Raw genomic sequence first — 26974 nt, 5'->3', positions numbered from 1 at the left:
ATCAAGATATAAACTGAAAGAAATGTTTAGAATATATCTGCCGATGCTGGCAGCCATACAAAAACTACTTTAATTTCCATCGTTAAAAAAAACATAACAGTTTGATTTAGATTTTGCACAATGTGGAGTCTTTTATAATTAATACACAGCTAATTAAAGCTGCCTCATACTTATTAACAATATGTTTAATTTTAATTACATTCAACATCTTGCTCTTAAAGAAAGTCTAATATTTGACTCCTTCTTAACAAACACTTGAAAACAGTCCTGCTTCAAAGGCAGAGGAGAATAGATTACATAATGTACTGTTTTTATCAACAGTAGATGAATATGACTGATTGGTCTTACCTTGTCTTCTTGGTCGCTCTCACTGTCACACTGCAAGAGGGAGAAAAAGAGAAAGAGAGAGAGAGAAGGTGGAGAGAGAGATTTTAGGTTAAAATTGGGAATCCTCTGACATATTGTGCCAACTTTGCGTATGATTTGATTTTGAATCCATAGGGCTGGCCTTAATGTTATGTACCTTCTCAAATGACATATGAAATAAACTCTAGGGGACAGCAGAAAGATTAGCTTTGGCCTCATGCCCGCTGGTCTAATGTCATCAGACTCTTCCCTGAACTGAGAAAAGACAATGAGATTTTGACACCCACACACAAGTGTAAACTCGCTTAAGGATCTAACCTTTTCTAATGTCAAAGGCATAAAAAACAACCTAATATGAAGATTAAAATATGAACCACTACACTGGGAGATTCATCACTTCTTAATATCGGTCCCTTCAGGAGGCTCAGGAGGGGAGAGGACTACATTTAAAACACGGCAAGGGCGCTGACTTTGTAATGGGGGGAGCCCAAAGAGGTTTTGGATGCCTTTTCTTTTCGTCTCAAATTTCAATTTCAAGGTCTACTTAATTCTTTATCAACTAATTAGCGGAGACACTGGGTGACTGGTGGCCCTGGAAGACATGCATATGGCGGAGGAGGAGGAGGAGGAGGAGGAGGAGGAGGAGGAGGAAGCACTGGAGTCCAAAATGAAGATGCCACTGGGGGGGAAATGTGGGCAGAAGGAGTTGGCGCAGGGCGTGGTGTCTGGCATTGTGTGTGCGTGTGTGTGTGTGTGTGTGTGTGTGTGTGTGTGTACTTGGGAGTGGTGGTGGTGGTGGTGGCACTGGTGGGGGGGGGCTTGGTGCCAGTGTGAAGTGATTGACAGCCCTGGGAGCCAAGTCCCACATGGGGCTCATTCTCTCTTTCCCCTTCCACACTCTCTCACACGCACGGACACACACACATACATTTCCTCGCTTCTTTTAGTTTTTTGTTGCCTTGTTGATCCGGGACCGGGCTGAGCTCGGAGGTAGCAGACAGGGTTGATGGCTGGTCTATTCCTGGTGTGCTCCCGGTGCTGACCGGTAAAGAGGGCCCTGTGAGCTCAGCAGGAGCACGCCATCCAATTTACAGGCCTGTCCCACAAGGCCCCGGGGGCCGCCCGCGGCACACTGCCACCACGGTCAGCTCCAGTACCTCATAAATTATGCAGAGGCAATAAATGCACTGGGAAAACACTCCTCAGACGCTCCCCTGGTCTCTCTCTCTCTCTCTCTCTCTCTCTCTCTCTCTCTCTCTCTCTCTCTCTCTCTCTTTCTCTCTCTCTCTCTCTCTCTCCCTCCCCTCTAGTTGCCCAATGCATCTCGCTCTCTCTCTCTCCATCGCCTACACTGATTTCATACCAGGAGCCAGCATCGGCATATGCAGAGTCAGTCATAAATAAGGCAAAGGAAGAAGAGTGCATGTTCCAATTACATGTGAGCCCGTGGATGTTACACACACACACACACACACACACACACACACACACACACACACACACACACACACACACACACACACACACACACACACACACACACACACACACATACACACACACACATATATATAGAAACCCAAGAACTCAGTACATACGCGGCTGTATTTTGTTTCTTCCAGCATGGAAATAAATAGGGGGCCTGTCCTCAGCGATGTCTCACTCTCTCTTCAGAACTCCTCCACACAACAAGACTAACGTGGAAGCAGACTGCATCTGATGAGCACAGCATTAGCCATCCCAACCGGGTCCATGCATCCAGGGCTGTGCCTCTCCCTCATGTGCACCGCACACACACACCAACGCACACAGAAACACGGGCAGCCATGAAATCCAAATAACAGCCCTTTATTGTTCTCTACCTCCATCTTCCACTGTGCGATGTGGTGATCCGTAAAATAAACTAAATAACACTGGCGGTCTTTGTTCCCCCCCCCCCCCCCCCCCCCCCCCCCACACACCCCCACACCCACTTCACAACTACCCTACGTCTTTCCCCACCGGCTGTGCGGGGCCAATTGCTTTGATTGCCAAGATAGAGGCCCGCTGAAATGACTCGCCCTTGCTTGTGAAGCAAATGGAACGCGCTAATGGAACTCATCGCATTACGGGGCGAATGCAAGAGTGCCATAGCTCATTACTTTAAGATAAAAGGATATCATTGTAGACGCGGGCAGAATTGACTTTCTCCCGCGCCCGCGACTTGATGATGATTTAATCAACTGCTCTCTTTCACTTCTCATCCGCGCGCCTGTCGCTTCCGCAGGTGCCGCTAAACGAGCCACTCACCGAGCTAGTGGGGGAGAGAAAGGAAAACGGAATTGCTGTCATTACTTTTTCTCTCCTCCGCACCACCCCCCCCCCCCCCCCCCCCCCCCAGCCACCCTGAAAGAATAGAGGAATGCAAATTTCTAAGAGCTACAAAGGGCGCGAAAGGATAAAAAAAGAAAAAAGGCGAGAAAAACCTAATGAAATGGAAATACCTTCATAATGAGCAAAGTCAAATAAATAAATAAATGAATGAAACTGACAGAGAACAAGGCTGACAGGCAAGGGCAGGCAATTTGAACGTCCTTACAACACCACACAACACACACAGATGCCAGAGCTCGCCTTTTCGCCTCGGAACATGGAGGGAAGCCAGCAAATAGGGATACCGCAAATAAGTACCAAATAAAAGATTGAAGAAGTAGAAGAAGGAGAAAAAGAAGAGCAACAACAACGAATAAAATGAAACACCGCAGGCGTACAAGCAAACCGGAGCTGTCACTCACTGATAAGTGATCAAAGTGCACTAATGCCCAGCCTTTTGCATATGAAGCCGTCCTAGTTTGGGAAAGCGAATACATGATGTAGCTTCTTTGAATTTTTCTTATTCAATGACTCATACCTGTGCCGTGGGAAAGGTATGTTCTCTCATGAGAAAATATATAAACCAAGGCCTTGTAGAGCCTCCATGAGGCTTAAGTATTGTGTAGTAGGGTTTTGGCATTGGTTGCCTAGCTTGATTGTTTAGGCAAGACGGTGAACATAAAGCCTGGTTAGTCCAATATTGATATATCGAAACTGAAATTGCACTGAGCCAAGGTTTGGTGCAAATCCCAATCGTTATTTGACTTACATATGTCAAAGTAGACCCAAGGCAAACTACTCTAATGAAACACAATATGGCACTTGATTCAAAGAAGAAATAACTATTACCAATAGAGTTATCAAGCCCGACAGCAACAACAGACTGGAGGACGGAATGGCTCAGACTCAAAAACACAACTCATGCAGGAAAAACCAGGAAGCCATTAGGTGTGGGCGGAGTCAGAGAATGAAAAGCGATCGTTCGCATCGGCCCTCTGCTATCAACACGCACGCGGAATTAGGCAGTACAGCAGATCCTCCAATGTTTACCTTGAGTAACACAAGAACGTCAAACACTGGCCTCAGCTCTGAGAGCTGTTGATGTTGGCCTGTATCCGGAACACTTCAGCTCTCACCCAGCCGCCCCCCCACCCCCCCCCCCCCCCGCCTTTTTTTGAGCTTGATGCTTTTACAAATTTCCCCTACGCTCTGTCCAACGCATGCAGGCCATTGTTTATATTGGTCTTGAAGGCAGGAGTAAATTATTCTTGTCCTAAATCCTCTCCAGCTGAGAGCAATATTGGCCCAATGGCTGTGGGGAGGAGGGGCGGGGGGGGGGGTAAAGTAGCCATGGGTCATGTGCTAAATGGAGCAGTCGTGCTCAGCTCACCGACGGCTCCTGCCAAAGCTCATCCACAGAAACCTTTTTTTTCGTCGTTCTTTTTGCACAAGCAGAGGTAACCACATCATACGAAGATGCGTGCAATCGAAGTACGCCGTGTTCTTCCCGATGCCAACATAACCGAACAACTAATGGAAACGGGTCATGGAAATCCACTGACATAAAATATTAACAGATGTCAAGAGTAAAAAAAAAGAAAAAGAGTGAAAAAAATAAATTGCTTGCACAATAATACCAGGGGCAAGATCGTTCGACTAGACAGGCTCGTTAGAATTTCCAATCCAATGTCTGTACTGCTACAAGCAGTATCTGATCTAAAATTCCCTCAAATGCCAACTTGGTAAGCCCGGATCAGTGCTGGCTATGCATTGCCACCCCCCTGAGTGACATTAGCCCCAGGTTATCCTGGGTGATGTCCATGACCCCAGAATTAATTACAGCTGATAAGGGCTTCATTAAAAAGCCCTGCTGTGTTGAGAGCGGGGGCTATTTATCAGCCTGGCCCAGGTTGTCCTGCGGGCTGGGGGGGCTGAAGGGGTTCGAGCCAGCCTGGGGAAACAGCCAAGCCTGCCTGGACGCCTGGAAACCCTGGAAGCTTAAGAGACAACAAGAAGGATGGCAGCCATTGCCAGGGTCAGCACGTACATTGCCAATTTGATTTGCCGTCACATCAAGGGCTCACTGTCACCCCCCCCCCCCCCCCCCCCCCAAACCCACCATCACCACCAGCACTTCTCCTTCCCTCAAACCCCCTCCCCTTCTTCCCCAGGCCCCCCCTCCCTTCTGGGGCCGTAGCGGGCCCCCCGTCCTAATGGTTTTGTGATGCGAACAGTCACATGGCAAAATAGTGTTTTTCTCTCCTCCTGCTGCACACTCCTCCATCTGCTGCTGGGGCCTGGGATCCTCCGACCGCCTGCCTGTCACAGCGTGCGTGGAAATTAGCTTGGGAGGAGGTGCTCGCGAGCGCTAATTACATTTTAATCATTGGAAATGTGTTGGCAAATCAAACCTTGATTGCCATCTTGGAGCCCAGCGTCCCGCTCCGCAGGCCGGGTAGAAGCGTGCGGAGAGCCGAGCCAGTACCGGAGGGCTGCCAGACGCTTCTGGGGCCCCGGGCTCCCGCTCCGAACGTGGGAACGATATGGCGACGTGCCGGGGGCCCTCGCACCGCGTGCCAGGGCTGCACCGGGTGCTATTCGTCGGGAGGCGGACCAATGACGAGGAGGAGATGGGGGTCTTTGGCCGCCCGTCCTCGCTCTCGAGTCCCGACACCCCCCCCCCCCCCCCCGTGTCCTGTCTCCTCTCCTGTCCCCACGTCCCCCGGTCCCGCAGCTTTCCCCCCCCCCCCCCCCCCAACCCTCCCCATCACGCACCGCCGTCTGCCAGCCTCTCCACTGCGAACCGAGGATCAACAAATAGACCCGGAGCAGGAGGAGACTGATGAGCACAGCGTCCGCCTGGAGCGCAGGAGGCTGGAGCAGCAGGCGTCGCTGCAGTTCGCTCATAAATAACCCTTTTCTTTCTACTTTTCAAGCAATTATTACCTCCCAGAATATAGAGGTATTTTTTTTAATGTAGCCGTGTTCAAGAAAGTTACATTTGAAATAGTGCAATAAAAATTTGGAATTGTTTTTATTTTGCAGAGAGGCTAGGCCGGGAACAGTTGGAAAGGGGTTGTCAAAAAAAAGGAATACAGGCTTCTACTGCAGCCTGAGTCAGAAGCTTCCTGCAGCCCCACTGCGGCTGGTGGCGTTAACAGTAATCTCCAATAAACCCCTGGTACCCCAAGTCAGGGTTAACAGCTTCCACAGGCCAGCCTCAATTGACTCATGGCAGGCGTAATTGACCGAATGTGTACTGTACTTCAGTGGATTCACATCAGAGTACCCTTTTCATAAACTCTCGGGTTTCCTTCTTTCCTCCCGATGTCCAAACATACTTTTATTCTTTTCGAACCAGCTTCTCGCAACACACCTACGAGTCGGTAGGGATGGGAGGAAATTGGACATGACAAGTCGGACAGTGAGAGACCATTAAAATAAGCAGGGATCTGCGGCGATGACAGCGGACATCTAATTTCCGCAGACTGTTGCTTACGTTGGACATCCCTATAAAAGTCAGGGCTGGGGATATGAAAAGAAATGCAGCGGCGAGGAACGAAAGAAAAAAATCCAAACACGGCGTTTCAGCTCCTCGCATAGTCTCGACATGACATGAAGTGAGCTTCTCAGTCTTCCAGAAGACCGAATGTGTTTCATCAGCGCAGAGCAGACGGCTGTCTGAACCAATATAACCAAGCCTGATCCACGAGGCATGCCTGGGCCAAACAAGGCCGGCCCACATCTGAAGGCAATTTCCCCTCAAATGTAGAACTTTATCCAGACCACATTCAGCTTGACCGCAGAACTCTGGATTCCAGTCACCAGGATAGAGGAGCTCAATGGGTGCTTGAGGGGGTGCCGGCGGCGGTGGTGGTGGTGGAGATGGTGGTGGTGGTGGTGGAGGTGGAGGTGGTAGTGGTGGTGCGGGAGAAAGAGGGAAAAAAAAATGTAGCCTTCCATAAAATAATAAAAAACTTTATAGCCTAAGACCTCTGGTTTCAATCCTCTGGTGTGCGTGCGTTTTTAATGTTTTCTTTTGCTGGACCCTCATTGGAAGAAGTATTTGACGAATAGAACATTCAAAAGCTGGCTACGTATTCGTACCATTTCCTTTTTTAGGCAAATCTCTAACAGTTTACATTATAACAACAACAGCGATATTCAATTAGAGGGCTGGGCAGCGGCAGTGTGGTGTGTTGATGTACAGTCTGTCATGAAAAATGAGATGCTCGGTTGGCATACGAGTAATCCAAGTTTATTTGTATAGTGTTTAGAGTAGGGTGGGGTATCTAACGTGCAAATACCCTCTTTTGTCAGTTAGAGGAACTGGGTGTAAGTAGATTACACCAATACAGTTAGGCAGATTTATCAAAGGATAGACATTTGAGTCAAACCATATTCGTCGCTTATTATAAAAAGAAATATCACTTTACTTGACAAGTAGGCAAAACAGAGCCATTATTATTGCATGGGTATTGTACTTAGGTACATTTTTACCCAGTTATGTCAAACAACTGCGCTTGACGACATAGCAAAAATACAGCCATGTTCTGGTACTTTAATGTGAGTAGGGCAGTTCACTATTTAAAAGGTTTTCCTTTAAGCTGCTCTCCCTAAGATGTAGCTAGATGTCGATGTGGATTGATGTTCGGTCATTTAATTATGTAGTAAAGCGCACTCACGAACACACACACACACACACACATACATTAACACACTCACAACTGAAAACGATCCAGCATTAGAAACATATTTTGCTCTTTAAGATAAAAATCCATTTGTTACACAATCATGAGGTTCAAAAGCTCAGTTTCTCTGGAAGAATGTAAAGACAGTTCTCTCAGCCACAGGCAAGGTTATAGGGTGCCCTGGGGTGGACAGCATTTACTGGCTTACTGATAGAATTCCAGATTCACATTCACACCCACAAACACCTCACCTCTCCTCACCCAGGCTCTGTTTGCATGCGGGAGTGGAGGGGGGGGGGGGAGAGTTGGGGTGAGTATGGGTGAGCCACAAAGCAGATGCTGGATTAATCAAAGATTAATGGAAGGATTTTGAGATAATTACAAGCATCAAATTGCATTGTTTGCACCATTATGGCGGCTCCCCTGGGATGAGTCCACTCTGTGTGCATTCCAATTAGCTCACATGCCAGCCATTAGCATCCATGCTACTCGGCATCTTCATTACAGTGATGTGGCCATAAAGGTAAACAATCAACTGAAACGGCTAAGCGTTGCCGTAGCGTTACACAGCAGACATCGGCAGGCCAGAAGGGCTTTGATAGTGAAAGTGCTCACATTATCACATAATAAGATGCAGACATTTACAGCGACCAGTTATGAACATGGGGGCAATGAGATAAAGTGTAATGGGATCCTCTCTTTTAAATCAGAGAGATGTCGATAAGCTCGTTGTTTGATACCTACACATGTTCACCATTACTTATTCGTCCAATCCCCCATATTCATTTAAACCCTGTGTGTTTTGAGCCCAACCAGCCACAGTTCATGACATGTTGCGTGTCTGTTCCTTGTGAAAAGCCAGCCATCAAAGTGAAGTGAATTTCCCCAGGTATTATTTCACGATCACTTAATACCTCATTTGTTCAACAGCAGGCATCAATGGATTTGAACTTTTCCAATCTGCGGTCACCAGATGGAATTCTAATATAGCTCCGTCATGAGGATTCACAATCCTTTTTTTACTGTGTTTTTTTGGTGCGAAATTGGAAACTGCCAGACTTCTCTTGACAGCTCAGACCGGAATGAATGCAGAATCCTTTTTTACAGCCAATTCATTCCAGGAAATCATCTCCAAATCACCTCAAGAGACCTTCATTCTCAATCTGTCCATGTGGACTGGCTAAGTGACCGGTTTAAACTTAGATTCAAACTCTTAATAAACTCTGTATATTTAGCCAAACACTGTATTCAAATAGACTCTTAATTGTGTCAAACAGTTGGTAAGGGTAAGATCATTGTGATTATATAAAGCAAAGCTTTTGCATGAAACCAAAACACATTTTGTATTCAACTGACACAAATGTCTCTGATGTGCCGACATGTCAAATTAACGACATTTAACACAGCATGGAAAATAGATGCCTCATACTGTTGCCAAAATTACAGCAATCACTCATTTCATGCTTTTTAATTTGTCTTAGGCCCCCACTGTTCATTGTGTAGGGATTTCCATCTCTCTCCCACGAGTCACTACCCCAGCCCTCCCTTCGCAGGGACCCAAAGCTTAGGAGGGGGCAAAAACATCAGGATTAGGTTCTGAGGCTCTAATCACTTAACTATTCACACCTGACGGCACACTATTAACTTTGACTGTCTCCAGTGACCCCGTGGGTCGTTGCCCATCACATCAAGTTTTTATTAGGGAATTTTCCTCGTCATTAGCCATGGCCTGGAAACGAGCCATTAATATTCACACTGGCCAGCCAAAATGAGGTCCCGGCGATTTTTCCATCATCCAAGCTATCAGCACAGCTGCCGCCGTTAACAATGCCTAAGCCGACAACACATGCACATCCACCTAGGATGATTATATGGGCTCCCATAAAGGGGCTTCTCTGGGCGTGCTGTGATTGAGAGGAGGGAGGGGGCGGGGGGGGGGGAGGGGGTTACCCATGCCAGTTGACACCAGAATGGGGAATAGAAGCCATCGGGCTCGAAACCGACTATCCGCTTCCAACTCTCATCCATAAAGGCATCTATTCTGGTCGATCCACACACTAACAACCTCTACGGACTCTCTGCCAAAGAGGCAGCTGACACGGGCGTGTGCGCTGTTTACAATGGCCACTAGACAATCCCTTCTCGGGAACCCTTGAAGAGACACTGGAGTATTGTAATTGCAATACATCCTTCAATAAGCAGAGAACAAAGGCGTGTTTATTCGGCTGTTTTTTTGTGCACCGCACAATGTGAACACACAGGTGTGTCCTCTTTTCCCATATGTGCTGAACCGGCAGCCCGAGGCTAGCCGTCCCTGGTTGCCAAAGATGAGAGGAAGATTTATTATCAAGAGGCTAATAAGGGAGTATCCATGCAACACAATGGAGTATCATTCAGGTCAGGGGCCAAAGCCAGCAGTCATTGAGGATTACTTAAGAGATTTACTAAAACACATTCTCAGTATCAGTGGGTGGTATATTTTGTGTACCATGGTGGATGTTACTCAGATCTTTAGCAGATGGTAATATTACAAACTCTTCAACAACAACAACAACAACAACAACAACAATGGTTGAAAAAAATAAAACAAGAAAATACACTTTGGTGATTTTAAAGAATTAACTAGAACTGGAACAGTCGGTGAAACAAAGACATAAGGTGACGAGTCAGAACAGATGCTTCTGTCTAAAGTCACAGTGACAAACACACTTTGTTATTCTCCCATTATGATAGGGAGGCTGTCACAGGGTACATCAGAGTGTGCCTCATTATACCGAAACCAGTCAAATAAAAGCATGCACTGCGCACTCTTGTCAGGATCCTGTCTGCCGCACATGCAAACAAGCAAAGATGAATAAACAATATCTGGTGTCGGGGGCTAGACTTTGAGCTTCCAGGCTCATAAAGATCTGTCTGGTACAAAGATCGCTTTGTACAAAATAACAAAAATCTAAAAAAAACATATTTAATTTGAAGGAGTGGTGCAGGGCAAAAACTAAATTAAAAAGAAGCCTGTGCTAACTGTTAAAACAAATTACTCGCAGTGCTCTAAATTACATTTGCTCGACTATCAGCGAGATCAAACGAGCGTGCTTTGACTCTCCTCCACTAATGATTTCCTGCACTCACCTCCTTCTTCATCCCATGGGTCTTAATAAACACCCAGTCTGGCTTTTGCTCTGTTTGTTTGGTTTATTTATACATTTCCCTGCTCGCCGTCTCATCTCTCCGCTTCCCTCGTCGGCTTTGCTTGCGCGGTGGCAGCAGCCTGGGTAAATTAGAGGGAGCCAACGTAATCCCAGGGACAGCGGGCCCCCCCCCCCCCCCCCCCCCCCCCCCCCCCCCCAAAAACGTGGTCAATTAAAGCCGAGCGGGCCCAGTGGGAGCGTCTCTGGCGGAGCGTGGGCTGAGTGACACAACCCTGTGGTTGGGATTAATTAGCATGCTATGGGGCTGGAGCACATTAGCAGGGGATGCAGATTGCAGACCAGCCGGCCTTCTGACATCTCAACTTCTCAAGTCGCCGACCGGCACTGGTTGTGGTGGAGCAAACTGCACCAGGCGTCCATGCATCTTTACATAGGAATCACTTCAGCACCATCATGTCAGGGAAATAGGTATGGGGGAGGAGATGATGGTGGAAAGAAGATGCAAAAGGGAGCGTGATATCCAATCTGATGTGCTCCTTCCATACCATGCTGTGTTGAACCCTTAATACGAGTATGCTATAGGAAGCTAGCTGGACTTGAGCGACAATGCAGAACTCTTTTGCTAGAGGTGTTGACCAACCACCAAACTAAATCCAATTAGAAGACATGGAGTGAAGGGTCTTACCTCCTGTGGGGGTTTATTCAGCTCTTACAAATGAACCATTGTTTGCCAGCATCAGGTCACAGGGTGAGGAACGTTGTGGAACCATCTATCAAAAGTTTTTCTATTTATATTTCATTTGAGGGCTGCTCTCAGACATGGCTTCCTGGCCTTGTTTGCAGTGTTCCATGGCTGTTCTGCTGGATTTCTGTTCAACAGTACAGTACACCGCAGAGCTTGGCCCGAGGCTCTTGTTTTCATATTGACTGCCCTAGCAGGGGGTGAACTTCAGCATGAAAGGCAGCCTTGTCCATGGAAAAACATTATAGCGTAGCAATTTAGGACTAACTAATGCAGCACAACAAAACACATGCTCACAAAAGTGCATCAAATAAACCCACTCCTTTGAATACATCAAATGAAAACATTGTTCTATTGATTTTGGTTTTACCTTGTTTATTTCATGCTTTAGTTGATGCCAGCTCTGCCTCTAACGACCAACCCTGATCTGCACCAATCATTTGACAAACAAGCTTTCAAATCTAGCACTCAATACTTCTTAGGTTCCGTAAGTGTAATATATATCTTTCCAACGCTTGAGCTCAACTTGATTTTATGGTTGAGGGCAGTTGTGTTGGACAATGAGTACCTACCAGTCCAGGTCCCTTCTGTCCTTTACGCTTTGTTGTCAAAGACAACAGGCGAGAAACAGATCAATCTTTCAGAGCCACAGTTAAGAGCAAAGGGGTCAGCCCTGTGTGGGGTCCGGCCCTTCAAGTTTATGTGATTCTAGGCCACTAGCTACAGCTGTCCACATGTTTTGTGTTTCTGAGTAGGTAAACACGCCTCAGAGTTCCTCTCTAGGGCCAACTCCATGCCAACTAGGACACAATATCCTGCATAGTTTACGGGCAAGGACCGAATCGTGACCTAGCCCTCGGCGACTCAAGCAAAAAGAAAGACTGTTTTCTCAGCTATAATTACTCTCCAATTATATGGTCAGAATACGGCATTAAGAGGGCACTTTGTTTTCCGACTGGGACGGCTTTGATCCAGTTGTGGTGAAATGTGTTTCGAATTAGGAGCGGCCCCCGCGATGATGTATGTTTCCTGTCAAGGCATGATAACAGTGGGGGGGTTAGGGGGCAAGCTCTCCGCACCTGCTAGGGAACAACAGAGGGAGGGAGGGGAGGGACTCTGTGTGCGCTCTCCTGCTTGCTGGGGCATTGGAAGGTAGGAGAGACGGTGAAAGGAGGTGTAGGGAGGAAATGAGGGGACAGGGGGGATTGTTGGGAAGCCCGAGGAAGGCAGGGGAGTTGTATTTGCTAGTGGGAGTGGTCCTAGTGTAGAGAAACATGCTGAGTGAAAGTTAGCGCTGTTGCTATCCCCTCCCTCAGTCATAGCTGTAATTTAAGTTGCACAGGGAACATGTTTACATTAGCAATATGTCAACATGCTAACAACCCCTGCGACTGTAACCGACAGAAAATAAATCAATGGAGCGCTAGAATAAAAAACCTCCCTTTATGGCCTAGACGGACAATGCTACTGCAGGGGCAAAGGATGGGGATTAAAAATAATAATAATAATAATAATAATAATAATAATTGGATACACAGAAATATACAACTTTGAGGCAAGGCGACCTTAGTGGCACTCAATTTAATCAATTTGTATGCAGAGAATATTTACATTGGTATTGTCTTTATGGGCATTGACCCGTTTGAGGTCAACCCCTGCAGTGTGCCCCTTCAGTGTGAACTTGATCACTGAGAAATTCATCACATTATGGCCAAGGTCAGAGAGTGCTGCCCTGGGGGCCCCTTTAGCAGGTATTATATTAACACTAAGTGTTCAAGTGAGAACTACATTGACTTTGAATGTGCTACCCAACACGTTTTCCATAGGACTGGCACTACTCCGAGAAGTGACACACAGACCACTTTACGCTGATGCCAGAAAAATAACCCAAAAAATGTCTCCCATGTGCAATTTTTAGACCAAGGGGAAGTCAGCCAAACTCCTGCTGGTCGTCTGCTGTTGGGGTGCTGGGAGCACCTTCTGGGGGGATATCAGTAGCGCACCACAGGCCGGGCCTTGGCATCCATGCCTTCCAGGTCCCCGCTCCACTACAGGCCGTGCGCTCACACACACACACACACACACACACACACACACACACACACACACACACACACACACACACACACACACACACACACACACACACACACACACACACACACACACACACACACACACCACCATCTGCCTCCCCCCTGTTGGTTCGTTGGCCGGTGGGTCTGCACAGCCAGCCCGTTCCTTATTTGGGCACGGCGCCCGCGCTTGGAGCAGGCGTCTGAAGGGGGGGGGGGGTTAGACGTAGACGTCGAAGTAGGGGAGGAAGAGGAAGAGCAGTGGGTGAGGGCGGTGGGCTCCCTGGTGATTTTATGGAGAGCCACTCTATAATGCCTATCCCTGCGAGCAGCGGTGGCGTCGGCTGCGGCGCCGGCAGCAGCCTCCTCCAGAGGGACTTCCAGAACGTCTCGGAGCCATCTGGGGGGAAGTGGAGCGTGGCAGGGAGCAGCTGGACGCTTACAGCTGCTGTTTAGGCCTTGGCAGCACCCTTCCATCAGTCAGTCAGCAGGAGAGAGAGACAAAAAAGGCAGGGGGAGCACGGGCCAACTGATCCTTCTCAAGTAGAACTGGCTGGGAGAAGGGGGAGAGAGGCTGAGAGCTCTCGCAGGAACTCGGCACGCCAGGCGGAGCTCATTAACTCACTCAATCCTGAGACTTGTAGCCAGCAGTTGAATGAGGAAGATGTTTGAAGAGGACATAACTGGATCAGTTGTGAATAACTCGGAAACTAGGCAAAAAAGTCACGGGTCACTCACTAAATCATAGTCTTAAATTTATGATCAAGACAGAAAAAAAAAGCCCGGTGCTGTGGTTATTTCGTGCTTAATGTAGTGTGCTGTGATCGCGTATCGACCACTGTGTGTTTACAGTGCTCACCACAGGAGTGCTTTCTGAGATGCAAAAAGTTTTTTAGACATGAGGCCCATAAGTGGTGTGCTATTTGTGGAACCGGTCTGGTGAACTCTTCGTGGTCGGGTCTTGTACACACTTGTGTTACAAGGAAGTTCAGAACCAGGAACTTGTCATGCCATCTGAAATTATAGATGAGCATTGCGGTTTGTGCAATGGTGTACTCAAGATGTTATCACTGTGCCAAAACAAGTGTGAACAAGGGCTTGTCAGATAAATAGCGGTGGCTCACTTTACACCTTGGGAATCTGCCTGGTCTTACGGCTGAACTTAACTATTAGGAAACACTGTGGAGGAGTTGAACGAAGGCTTTGGTGGTGTCCTGTGACCATGACAGGGGCTTCTTGCAGCAACTACTTCCACTTCCACATTAATACAAAATTGAGGATCAATCGCAAATAAGAAACTTTCAAGTAGAAATGTTTCTACAGAGTTATTCTTCTGGGCTATTTTTAGAGAGTATTCGTTACACTTCTTGGAGCAACAAACAACAATATAGAATTTCCAAATTCCCCCAACTCCATCGTCAAACTGTGGGAAAACACAAACTTCATGTCAAGGCCAAATTAATTAAAGGGTTACACTTGACAAAACATATATTGACTACCTCTCGTCTAAAAGCCCCAGGTCAACCTGCTAACCAGCCGACCACACCGGCCTGAGAGTCGAAGCCTTCGCCTGCCTCAGACGCACGGAAAAAAAAATGGCCCACTAAGACCAATTAAGGCCTTTACTAGGAGACTGAAAGGAAGACAAATGGAGGCAGAAGGCCCGATTACAAGAAACCTTTGTACAGATGTAAAGCAATTAGAGCAGTCTCAGGGGTCAGACAGTGTGGTACCTATGAGTCATGGATCCTACAGCCAGTCGAAAGCCCAACAATCCCTCTTTTCTGTTTAGGGCCCCAGTCAGCCTTTGTATTAGTGTCATATATCAGCCGATAGGCCGGTATTGGTTTCTCCAGTGCAGGAAAGAGTCTGTAGTCGGTCAAAGAGGACCACTCCACCCTCCATTATCCGTCTTTGGGGAGAACAGTGCCGCTTTTATCCGAAGCAGAAGGGGGCCTTTTCGATAAAACAAGGGCAGATAGGAAGTGTGGAAGCTCAGAGGTGTCTCCTTTCCACTGGGGAAGATTGTAAGGGGAGGTTAGGGCTGATAAAAGCCAGGGGTAATTATACTGTACTGCATAGCCCATTGCCAGTCAGAGCACACATTTAACCAATGCCATGACCTCCTCCTATCACAACAGCACAGTGGCAGTAAACATCCAGTGCTCGCAGTTTGTGGTGCGAAACGCCTTTCAGAGCAAATATTCTCTCGGTGGTGTGATATACTATGCATACGTCGTCGGCACCGAAGCCTATTTTTATATTCCTGGCTGCCAAAGAAGAAAGCCCTTAAGATGGAGCGGTCTAATTATGCTTTTGTTTCCAATAATAATAAACCCCTTCTTCAATCAGCACCATCACAACATCGCCGCAACGTGTAATCTTCCCTGATTTCCAGACCGTGTCGCCGTACCGCCGCGAGTGCGAAGTGACACGGTCAATGGTGGTCAAAACAAAAGACGGGAGGAGCAGACCAGTTTTGAATTACAGCCCCGGTGTTGAAAGAGTAACAAATTGATCGCTAATGGAAATTTATGTTGAATGGTTTGATCTACAATTAACCAAAGCAGAAAAAAAAATAACGTTTGGTGACCCAGGGAATATGAATTAATTTTGACAAATGAAGGCCCAGGTTATTATGCCCTTTTCCCCTTCCTCCAAGAGCAGACTAGCTGAAGCCCTCATTATTTACGAGCGGCTTTAGAAAGCAGGTAGGGAAGAATGAATGTGCAGCTGTCAATGTGTGTAATGGGGCTAATAACGGTGAGGCGCGCAGTGCATAATGATCGCCCCCCCCGACCAACCGCCCCCACCACCTCCTCGCCGTACACCCCGCTATCTTATCTCCTCTGCTATTTTCTAAGAGAAGCACATTCCTCAACAGGGGCTGTTATGCACCCGATTCCTTTGTGCTTCCTGTAGCCAGAAACCCGGTATGGGTGAGTCGAATTCCAGAAATCTGCCTGTCTGTGTTTGTTTCCAGTGGCTGTGGTTGTGGTCGTCCGAAAAGGTTCGTTTACACATACTGTAGCAGGCGGTCCAAATAATACAAGCACCTCAAATCTCTGGAAATAATGTCTTGGTTTAAGAAGGATTTAAAAAAAAGTATCTGCTTTCTCGATATTTATCATTTCTCGGACATCATACATTTTGTACATAAAAACTTAATTTGAACTGCAGTGTGCTGAATGGTCTATATTGTTAGCTCAGGAAAATCATTTGATTCAACAGTTTGAGCCGAATCAAGTCCCCAGAGGCAGCTGGTTAAAGACTTCAGCAGATGGTCAAAAACTGCATGAAAAAATGGAGCTGCTAAAAATTATTTTTGGCTAAAGTGCACGCACATGTCAAAAACGAATGCCAAACACATCATTTCATAAAGCAAAAAAAAATACAGCCCATACATAACCAGAAGAAAGAACGACGGGGAAAATTAGAACGCAGAGGTCGGCGAGACCCACAGAAAGCTGTTGAAATGCCAACCACATGATACTGTCTGCTCGGCGCTCATCTAATTTACTGCCAGGCTCTATCCAGCTCTCGCCCGTCCTAGCTAATCAGCGTCACAGCATCACTGTGTCGAGGGGATAAGCGTGGTTCTGCTTCAGATCAGGGAAACAATCTTCAGCTTGGACGAGTCACAGGGAGAGCAACCATCGGCAACGAGTCAGACCTAGCAGCCCCCGGACCAGGCCTCCCGAGTGGGGCCCCGACCACTCGTACACCCCTTCGTCTGTTGCCAAGAGATTAAGCGCAAAGATGTGTTTGGCAGTGGGGAGGGGAGGGGGGAGGCGGACGGGGGGGACGGAGCGGATACACGTTGAAGATTTGGAAGTATCACTTGGGAGATTTGGTATCAATAAAGACACAGACCGCCGGAGACTATGATCCGTGACAGGGACTAGGCCTGGGGGTGTGGGTGGGGGGGGGGCTCATACAAACGTGGGAGCTCATACAAGAAAAGCTCATATCCTGTGACCCACTGTCCACCTCTGAGCACTCACCCCCCGTCCCACAATCCATGGTATAGCAATATAAAACAGCTGGGAACGCCGGCTCACGTCCTCGCTGTTTTTCAGTGTTGATCGAACAGAAGACAACCTAGCATTCCGCCGGCGTCTGAGTCCCAGTACGGACATATGGGGAGAGCTGGCGAGCTTATCGCCAACACAGGATGGGGAAACATGAAGGCTGATTGGCCGCAGATGCAGCATCAGTAGGCGGAATATCTCTCTCTCTGCAGGGCTCAGGCTAGAGGAGATTACGGATCACATGGTGGGTTTATATTTGATATATTTTTTATATAATTCCTTGTCTGTAATCTCCATGCTGTTGTCCTCCCTGATCCATAAAGAGCAGCATGACGGTTTGATCAGGCTTGGCTGGATAGTTTCTAGGTTAGGGTTGAACTCTAACATGCTGTACCTACTTGTAAGAGTTCTTGAGCCTTGCTGATCGTAAATGACCTGCCTATGTCAGTAGCAACAATATGACAGATTAAGGTGAATAATGTAACCCAAAACCTAAAAACCTACCGTCCGACATGAATGTGAATAGAAAAATGAGCTACAAAAAACAGTGGAGGTATACAAGAGATATGAAAAGAATCTAGTGAATGTAAATGTCTGCAGCGTTTGAGTGGCAAAGTCATTTTACATCAAAGTCACTGTGAACAATTATCACAGCAGCTGAGCATCAGCTAAAGCCATCACAGAGCGCCATTGGAGATGACTGATGAATGCAGTCCAAGTCCCTACCAGAAAAGCTCATAAAATGAGAAACAGAACCTGGGAAAAAAGAGCCTCTGAACGTGTCATGAAAGACAGGCCAAGGACGATGCAGCCCAAGCGTTAGATTGCTTTCACATCAGATGATTAGCCTCATCCATGCTAATTACACTGAACGGGAACTAATTAAGAGGAACTATGCGTTGGCTAATGAGGATTTGGGGCTCTGTCCATCTTAGGACATCGTTTGCACTGAACCCACACTCGCCCCCTTTCCCCTCACCCCCTCTCTCTCTCTCTCTCTCTCTCTCTCTCTCTCTCTCTCTCTCTCTCTCTCTCTCTCTCTCTCTCTCTCTCTCGTGGGGGGAGGAGGGGGCTGAGACAACAGCCAGCTCCTCAGACCCCCGTGGACCCGAGGAGGAGGGATAGGGGACAGAGCGTCTATAGCTCTTCTTGCATGCACACTAGTGGATACACACACAAACTTGGAGCAGACCATTTTTCTACATTCAAAAGATATAGAAGTCTTCCTTTATGCCAGTCACTATCACACAGCAACAGCATGATCACCTAAATCCCCAGTTACAAGAGCACGTTGATGATTACATTTGTATTTGAATCAAAAAGGGTGATACATCTGACCAGTGCATTCTGGACACCAGTTATTTTATGTCCAAAATAAATAAAATAAGGAAGTCTCCCTTTCTGATTCAACCCATCCTTTTCCTACCTGCTATGTCCTAATGATGTGCATGGCGCTGGTCTGAATCTAATAAGCAACTGTTGGTAGGTGGAAGACCTCCAGTAGCACACCAATTACCTCAGCAGCAGTAGCAATGGCATCCACTCAACCTGGCTGTGGTCTGGGAGGTGGGGGAGCACCAGTGGTGGTGGGGGTGGTAGTGGTGGTGGGGTTGCTGTGCACAAGGTGGGCCAGGTTAGACAGGGCAGGACCCTTGACCCTCAACTGCTGAGCTGTTACACAGAGGTTTCGCCTGGGTTTTTTCCCCCATGCAGGCAGACAGGAACCTAATTAGGGCAAGAGGAAACAGCTGAAGCTAGCTAGCTAGCTATGCCGGTGTCAGATAAAGGCCAGATGCCCCATTTTTCAATTTTTTACAGAAACCCCTGACCTACATAACTGGGTGTTAAATCCTAAACTAGGCCTTCTATGTCTGGATACAGGACCATCCAAGGAGATATAATTGCCGGTAAAACCACAGGCAATGAAGTCTGCTTTAAGATGCTCTGTAATATAATGTCGCCACACAGGGCATTATAAAGCTAGACTATTAGTGATGGTCATATAAAAGTAAAGCTTGACAAATTCCCACTTCAAGCTGAATCGCAGTCTAATAGCCTTAATCTGACAGCAGGCCGTTCCGCTTTAGTCTTAGCCGGTGTTTGACATTTTCATTAAGCAGTGGAAGCTTCAACAGGTCTATCGCTTAGCAGTTGGGTTTTACCTTGTCCCCTGGCCGTCCTAAAGAGTTGACATCAGTAATTGTGCCAAAAATAGGGCACACCGCCCACTCAATATGCACAAACGCTTGTCGAAACCGACAACCACGCTTTGCACAAACGTGTATACGCAAAACTCACACAGACATTCGACGCGTACCTACGCTTCAAAAGTGAGCACAGGCATATAATTAGGCACATGAGTCGCAATCAGAGCCCAAAGAAGAAAGCCCTCTGATGGCTTGTTTTGCTAACTTCTCCCAGGCTTCAGACGGAGGTCCACTTAGCCCATCAGAACCAGCCCACCTCTGAAATCAAAACACCCGAAATCTCTCCATTCCGCCGCAGCTCCGCTGATTAAATGTGCAGACGGCAGAGTGCAATTTGCTAAATTACAAGTATTTTGCACATGTAAATATAGTTTAATTACTGCAATTAAAGGAGATTATGGGAGATTGGCAGATGGGGAATGAAACATTGTTTTAATTAGGGTTTGAATGCACTGTAACACAAACAGAATGTTAACCGAGCCCCCCCACCACCACCGCACACCCTTCTCAGAGCACAATGAGCTGTTAGTGGCTGACAAATTGTATCCTGATGCAGCTTTTTCAAAGCTTATAATCACCTGCAGTTACGATATCAGCGTAACCCGAAAATGAGCGGCGGGGAAAAATTATAGTTGAACGAATGGAACAAGTGAGACGAGAGAGGGGGAGAGAGAGAGAGAGACAGGGAGAGGGAGAGAGAAAGAGGGTGGAGAGAGAGACAGGGAGAGGGAGAGAGAGAGACAGGGAGAGGGAGAGAGAAAGAGGGTGGAGAGAGAGAGAGAGAGAGAGAGAGAGAGAGAGAGAGAGAGAGAGAGAGAGAGAGAGAGAGAGAGAGAGCGAGAACAACATCAGCATCCAAAGAGAAGAACCAGAAACAGATGGGACTGCCCTCAAACGCCCGCCCTCTCAACGTACATTGAGTAAGGATGACAAGTCAAAATGTTTTGACAGCAGTTAATATAGCATTAGAGACAATTAAATTGGATTTGGATCCTGAGATCAATCACGGTGAAATTAGAAACAGACACGGCGCTCCGAGGAGAAGAAGGAGGCCCAGAGACGAAGAGAAACAAAGAAAAAAAAGAGGTTTGGAGAACCATCAAAGCCGGAGACAGCAACAAGAGTGAGCCCAGCCGACGGGGAGGTTCAGAGCGGAGCAAAGAAAGGGAGAAAACCCAGACTCGTAATAAACAATGCAAGGATCAAAAAGCTGGGGCTTAATTACCGTAGATTACAAAGGTGGGCTGACATAGTGCTGTTTAAACTAAACGCCTTCACGTCTAGCAAACACAATTAGAACCACCTGAGGCCAGAGAGAAAACACATGTTCTGTTCGATAAGTACATACATCACTGTGAATGGGGGCCAAATGTTGGTATATCTCATTCAGAGGGATTTTGGGGTCATGTACTCCAGATTAGAAATAGAAATCCCCCTCTCCCCCAGATCCATACGGCTGGCCAGCAACATTTAATACATTCCAGTCAATAGCCTATTAGAAATTCTAATTGAAAGTTCAATGCCCTTACTTCAATCCCTGCAATAGAGATTCCCTTTGGAAAGCCATTTAGAGGCTTAATCTCTTTATCATGCGGTATTTGGAAACCTAACTTTGTTCTTGTTAGGCAGATCAATTGCATTAATTTACAAATGAGGGGAAAATGTCACCTTTTATCCGTTAAATCTCAGCTTAGAAACAGAGGCATATTAAAGTGAACCAACGGTGCCTTCATCCTATACCAGTTTAAAGAAGGTGTCATCAGAGGCTTGACCTACAAATTGTAATTACCACATGAAAAATTCAGGTTGAGATATGAATAGCGTATTCTCAGAACAAGTCTCAGCTAATTAACTCTTTAAAGAGCGTGCACACACACACGCGCACACATACATGAACGCGCGCACACACATACATGAACGCGCGCGCACACATAGACACAGACACACACACACACACACACACACACACACGGACATACACACACACACACACACACACACACACACACACACACACACACACACACACACACACACACGCACACACACACAACTAAAACCATTTTGTCCTCTGTAAGTGTAAATTGTAACTATGAATAATTATGTTTTATCTTTTAGGTTTTGGCCAGCAGCTTAACAACTTATATATAAGGGTATATTAAGGGATCTATTATTTTTTGTGTGTGTGCAGTCATTACTTTTATTTATTGCCAGTATTCATGTTACAAGCTAACAGCCCTTGGCTTTATGACTAAATGCACTTCCTTAATTAGGTTCTGCTTGTGCTGAATAGGCAGCATGGACAGGTCTGTTTGGGCTATCATTACCATTCATGTAGACAAAGTGAAAATACATAAACTACATTATTGCTCTTTTTATTTGGCAAATATGAGCATTCACACCAAACAATGATTGATGAACTCTTAGTGACTAAACTCTTAGGAACAATATGTCAACCGAAATACTTAACGTCAAACAAACAATCTCTAGGTTTGATTTGTCTCTTCACAACGTGCTTGTCATGTAACATCAGACGGTTATAAAGTAACTTGTTGTCCAATACTCGTGCCGAACTGAGCCGCACCATCTAGAACATCGACGTAGGTGAATATCAATGAAACAATAAACACAGAAGGAGACTGTGACGTATTACAAAGTGATTGTGAAGGCTAGTATTACACAGTGAGTCTGGACAATGGCTGATGACATGACAGATTTGGAAACCAGCCAGATGTGCTGACCTTAAGCAACTTTAATTACTGTGAAGAAAGCCTAGGAAATAGTAGGGCGATAGAGGAGGGATGATTTACCAAGTCTCCCGCGCTGAGCCACTGCAGTTGGTCTTCAGCCAGTCAAAACTATTGAATAATGCATAGGCCCTAGCTTATGTGAAAACAGCCACGTTTTCTGGAACCAACTGGAAACCTTATACAGCCTCATCTTCCCCTCTCCTTCTCATATTTTCCGTGGATTCCAAATCATCTGGGTTGCTTTAGAGAGCCCTATGTCATCTATAAAGAGCTCCTGTCAGACTGCCTTGGCGGCCTTTCAGTGCTTCTCTTTTTTCACGCTTCTTGCTCTTTTTTCTCTCTCCGTATAGCCATGTGAAAAGAAAAGACGGATCACAGGGGGGGGCTTGAAGGGAGAAAAAAAGAACATTCAGTGGTCAGTTGGTTAAGGAAACTTCAACATCCAAAGTCTTTAAATTGTCACATAAGTCACTGGCTTCTAGACAAATTGAACAAAATGGCCCCTTTCAGAAGCCTCAGTTACAGTGCACGTCAACCCTGGGTACAAAGGGGGGCTTCTGCTACAGAAAAGCTGAATGGTGGCATTATCCTTTCCATAGCTACAATGTCCAAAGGCCCATTTCACACCTACCACCACCTGCTATGAGCTCTCTTGAAGTTCTTAAGGGAGAATGATGACGACTGCCATTGCATTGAGAGGGGAAGCCAAACAGCCGTGACCATGCTGATTTAAGACAAAAGCTCCTTCACCCTTCCCGGACCCCGCTGGCTTTACCCTGATGGACAAGCGTTACAGATAGGACGGGACGGGGGATGGGGGGGGCAGAGGGGGCAAAACGGGGGCCCGAAGAATGCATTCACCAAGGAACTAATCACATTTAGCTTTTCAGTCTGTGTGTTGTGTTTTGACTCCGGCGCCTCTCGCAGTTGTTTTTTTTCATGAACATACCAAGATGTCAGCTCACGTTAAAGGGATGTCTACACTGTAGAGAAATGTGAGAACATTGAGCAGAGGCAAAACCCTACTGCGGATGGAAAAGGTAGTGTGTAAGCAGATGATATATAACTTCACAGATAAACACGCGTAGTGATCTTGGCCCTCAATGAGTACCTTGAATGCTTTTTAATGTGATTATGCTGTGCTATAATGTTGATTCCGCATATGTGTGGAATCAAAGTAGACCCCATTACCAGCCCCCCAGCCTCCCAATCACCCCGGCTAATCGAATCACTGGCTCAATTCGAAAGAATTACTCACACGTACCAGCGAGATGATTTATCATGTCCACTTACCCAAAACTAATTCCACCAAAACATAAAGAATCTCCAAATGACACTACTTTTCCCCACCCGCCTCGCTCTTCTTCACGTGAACACACGAGTAACAATCAAAAGATGAACTGTAGGAGGAAGCCAAGAGGAAAGGGTAAAAAAATAGGGGAAAAACAAGACGGAGGCCCCGAGTAATGGAAGTAATAACAGCCTTGCAAATTGAGTTGTCTGAGAATGCATACAAAGATGGCTTCCATAACAAGGCTGCTGACTTGGTAGACTTGCCGCGACAAACCAAAATGGACATGATATTAAGTTAAAGAGCGGCGGCGAGTGTTGGGCGTAAATCAATGTTGAGGTCAGCGTGAGACGCCACGCTTTGGCAATATCCCCCCACAGAGGTGCAGAGACGGGCCCGATAGGGAATTTCATTGCGTGTCCAACTGATCTCTGAGCATGCTTTTCCTTGGCCTGGCCCGGGCCTGTCAAGGGAAGGCAGGAGGTTATTCATGTGAATCCGACTCGCCGTGACAACACGGCTCGGAGATGAACCAAGGATGAAAGACGGCCCTTATCTGGCAGGCACGGCTCTCTGGCCTGTGGTGCCGTGGGGACCGGCTTTCAACTTCAAAACCGTAAAGATCAAGGTCCAGCCATGGGCCATGCATATGTAGTCTGCTGGGAAGGTGGTGGTGGTGGTGGTGGTGGTGGTGGTGGTGGTGGTGGTGGGGGTTTTTCACCTGGTTGCTTCGCCCCTTCCAGCCTGTCAACAGATTACCTTTTTCGCGCTAGGGCCTACAGAAAATTAAACGTCAAAGAATTTGACTAGGGCATAGGCGTAAATAGAGACAAGGCAAGAAACGATTGCCTCACACAAAACCTATAAAAGCATAAAGGGTAAAGGTAATGCAGGAAGATTCATTCCAATTCTCCGTCGGAGGATGTTATCTCTTGACCCGTGCGCCGGCGTAGAAGCACAAAGGGGCCGTATCCATGGAAATGGCAGCCCAGAAGACAAGCTTTATTCCATGACCCTCAAGACGCAGAGGTGCACAGGAGTAAACCTTACGTTCAGCACAGCTCCCCTGAATAAAACATGGAACAACAACCCAGAGAGCTGTGTTTCATGGTTATGAATTAGGTAAACACCGCTGCTACGGCGGGGAATTGTTCTTTAGGCCGTATATATATCAAGACAGTACGGCCCTTCATGAAAAACAAGACGCACGATACATGTCCTTAATGAGTAATGGGTAGTGGTTAGGCATCAGCTCACAGGCCGACTGCGGACGTTGGGGTATGATAGAAGCAATAAGGAGGGAACCAATGACATTTCGGAGAGGAGGAGTGCATGTTTCTTGTTTGTGCTGGCTGATACTGAGTAGGGTAATGAATACTGTGACTTCCAGCTACCATGAGCGCAAATTTTTTTTCGAAGGCCATGGTGGTTTGTCATCTTTGAATGCATCCCTTCCTTAGCTCGACACTGTGAATGTGGCCTTGTTACTTTTGAGCTGTGTATAGAGAGAATTGTTATTGTAACTGTTTGTGGAACTGTTTACAGAAGAAACAGTTGTTCACATATAGCTTTCTCTGTTTTGATATTGTGGCGAGAGTTAGCCGAGAAGCCTGCTGATTAATACACATATTCATAGCTTGTATACCCTTTATAGTTAACAACAAAGCCATGATTGCTCTAAGTAAGCAACGTTTCCAGCTTTTGTGATGTAAAACACCGGGAAGGAAAGAAAGGAAACATCTGACAAAGTGTGCGAGAATAAAGAAACGTCATGATTGTTTGGATTTCGACCAATCTATAAATGTCTTCACATTACGCCCTAATTGTTGTGTACATAAGCTGCTCAACATACACAAACACACACACAGACCCAACCACCCACCCCCACCCAAGACCCCCCCACACACACACACACACACACACACAACACACACACACATCCACCCACACACACACTCCCACCAACCCCCACACACTTAGTGGATGTTCCAAGTGCCAGTGCATTAGAGCAATCACACTATCAGACAGCTCTACTCTCTGGGGAGTCCACAATCAGACCTTGTGGAACTGCTTCTGTCCTTCAACAGGCAATTAACACTGAGTCCATTATAGCTCTCGTGGGAGCCACTAGCCAGGCCTGTGCTGGGAGGGGAGTGTGTGGGGGGGGGGGGTGGGGGGGATCAACTCAAAGGTCAGTGCCTGGAAAGGAAACTGGAGTGGGGTTGGATGAGATGAGAGTCACATGCATGGAGGAGAAGAGGAAGGTTGGTGTGTGTGTGTGTGTGGGGGGGGGGGGGGGGGGGGGGGGCGTCAGCTGCCTTGTACCAAATGGAGTGTAAAGCAAAGCAGGAGCTATTAGCTATTTGTCACCCGCCGGCTTATCACCGGGGGTGGAGGGGGTATGGGGCAGGGGGGGGCGTTAACGGGACCCCCTCCCTCCCACTGTTGTCCTAGTCTGGCCTTACCAAGGCCGATCCCGTACCGGGCTCTGCAAAAACGAGGAAGAATGTTTTTTCCCCGCGGTCAGATCCGTCACAACTCATAAATGTTTCAAGACCCCTTTCCCCTGTTTCGTTTGATCCCGCAGTAAGCCGAGGAGAAGTGGGCTCATGCTGGGCCATGCAATACGCTCTTCCTCTATGGGGAGCTCACGTCCAGCATGTGGCCCGGACCCTGCCCCACTCGTGTTTCCTCCGGGAATGGAGCATGGAAATACAAGGAGATGTTGTATTCAGACGTGAAATGTGAATACGTTCAAATGTTCCGGCGAAACAGGAAATAAAATGAAAATAAGCCAAACTCAACAAGGCGCCTCGAATGAAGTGTGTGTGGGCGGGGTGGTGGGGGGGGGGAGCTCAAATATTTCGCCATGGTTATTCTCAGGTGACTTCCTTGTCTAAGAGGGATCATCCATTCAGTATATCAGTTGTTCCCAAATGATGATGATGTTGAACTGATTTGCCAGAAATCATTTGATGGATTAATAACCCACATACCTGATATTCAGTCCTTTTGGTGTATTCTATGTTTTAATTATTTGAAGCTGCAGTAGACGCTATAACAGTTTGAAATGTGGCAGAAGGCTGTCATCGGCAGAAACCTTGTGCCTCCCGGTTAAGTCTGATTCGGCACTGAATTTGTGCAAGGGAAAAATAAACTTTTCAATTATTAATTCATTGTTCTATTGAATCCATAATTATTAAATCCTCTTCCAAATGGCACATGGACGGGGTTGATTAAGATATTTTTGGGCCCTAGTGGACTACTTCTGTTAAAACAACTGTACATGGACACCAGTTAGAATCAACAATCTATTCAAA

The 26974-nt window shown here is 46.9% G+C and overlaps 1 protein-coding gene across 1 annotated transcript in view; it reads right to left on the bottom strand.

Annotated features, from left to right (window-relative positions):
* The window catches only part of auts2a (activator of transcription and developmental regulator AUTS2 a), a 265666-nt gene that overhangs the window by 102774 nt on the left and 135918 nt on the right, over positions 1-26974 (bottom strand). The window contains exon 4 of the mRNA XM_056594279.1: positions 349-378. Coding sequence (XP_056450254.1) covers positions 349-378 — 30 coding nt within the window. The remainder of the gene's footprint in view (positions 1-348; positions 379-26974) is intronic.

The sequence above is a fragment of the Gadus chalcogrammus genome, chromosome 7 (genome assembly GCF_026213295.1).
Source record: "Gadus chalcogrammus isolate NIFS_2021 chromosome 7, NIFS_Gcha_1.0, whole genome shotgun sequence".
NCBI classification, from domain to species: Eukaryota; Metazoa; Chordata; class Actinopteri; order Gadiformes; family Gadidae; genus Gadus; species Gadus chalcogrammus.
This window is presented reverse-complemented; position numbering and strand designations above follow the sequence as displayed.